The sequence below is a fragment of the Rhipicephalus sanguineus genome, chromosome 1 (assembly GCF_013339695.2).
Source record: "Rhipicephalus sanguineus isolate Rsan-2018 chromosome 1, BIME_Rsan_1.4, whole genome shotgun sequence".
Taxonomy (NCBI): Eukaryota; Metazoa; Arthropoda; class Arachnida; order Ixodida; family Ixodidae; genus Rhipicephalus; species Rhipicephalus sanguineus.
Window position 1 is genome coordinate 107,496,238 of NC_051176.1, and position 1,250 is coordinate 107,497,487.

General features: G+C 53.5%; 1 protein-coding gene across 1 annotated transcript; it reads left to right on the top strand.

Moving 5' to 3' along the window:
* Positions 1 to 654: 654 nt before the first annotated feature.
* On the top strand, positions 655 to 1,044 carry LOC119378844 (SRY-related protein AES1). The gene has a single exon (XM_037647877.1). The coding sequence runs from the start codon at positions 655 to 657 to the stop codon at positions 1,042 to 1,044; it is 390 nt and encodes a 129-aa protein (XP_037503805.1).
* Positions 1,045 to 1,250: the final 206 nt, after the last annotated feature.

Consider the following 1,250-nt stretch of genomic DNA (forward strand, 5'->3'; position numbering starts at 1 on the left):
GCGGAATTACCTCAATGAAACCAATCGGTTAACTAGCTAATCTGTATTGCTATCCTTCTGTGTCGACACACGCACACATATATATTTTTGAAAATTAGGGTATTAATTTATTTTATTATCTATTACTAATAAAAAGGAGCGTTGGTTTTTTATACATTTGGTCGAGCACCAAAATTTCCTATAAAATTTGTAATGTTCCTTTCTATAACCTCCCTTATTTTAAATTCTCTAAAATTTTATACCACCACTCACCCTAAGGGGTGGAACTTCTCCGGATCTTTAAATAAAGTTCTTCGTACCGTACCGTACCGCAGGCACGCAGCCAGGATTTTTTTTCGGGGGGGGGCCCAAGGCCTAATTATTCGAAAGAAAGTCTTTTCATGGCAAAAACAAAAAAAAATTGCCCGGGAACATAAAAGACTGGACGAATTTCGGGGGGGGGGGGGGCCCGGGCCCCCCGGGCCCCCCCCCCCTTGCCTACGTGCCTGCCGTACCGTACCGTACCGTACCACTCAACTCTTGGCCAATCCCCCACAGTGGGTGTGAGCCACAGTTAAACTATCAGCCCCGCATCATTAGAGGACCACCAGCAAGCGTATCTGAAGCATTCAGCCCAACGCGACAGCAGCAGAAGCGGCGGTTGTGGTGCCTGCTATGGGTACCGATCTCAGCGTGGCGGGTCTGTCGACGACCAGCGAGGCGAAGCGCGGCTACCAGCTGCCGTCGCCCATACGCCGACCTCCAAACGCATCCATGCTGTTCCCGCAGGAGAAGAGGCGATCGGTGGCCGCCGAGAATCCAAACGAAAACAACCAGCGTACCGGCAGCCGCCTGGGCAAGCTGTGGCGTTCCCTCAGCGCCGATGACGACGACGAGCTTTGCCAGCGCAAGGCAGCCGAAGTTGCCGCCGACCACGAAAAGAGATACTCCGATTATGACTACAATCCGCGGGATGCCCACCAGCCGCCAAGCTCGAGAACGACAATTCCGAGGACAGGAGCGGCGGTTGTCCTTCTTCGAAGCATCGTGGAGTTCCAGCAGTAACGAACCCGATGCCGCCGAGTAGCAACCTTGGCAGGCTGTGGCGTTCTTTGAGCGCCATTGACAAGGAGGTCCACCAGGACGACGCGACGAGCTTTCGTCAGGGTATGACACGGTGCCTCGACCGGCGGCCACAATACGGCCACGGCGTCGGATGAATCGCCTCCCAGTACTTTCGTGGGCCCTAGTTGCTGTGCCTATTAGCGCAA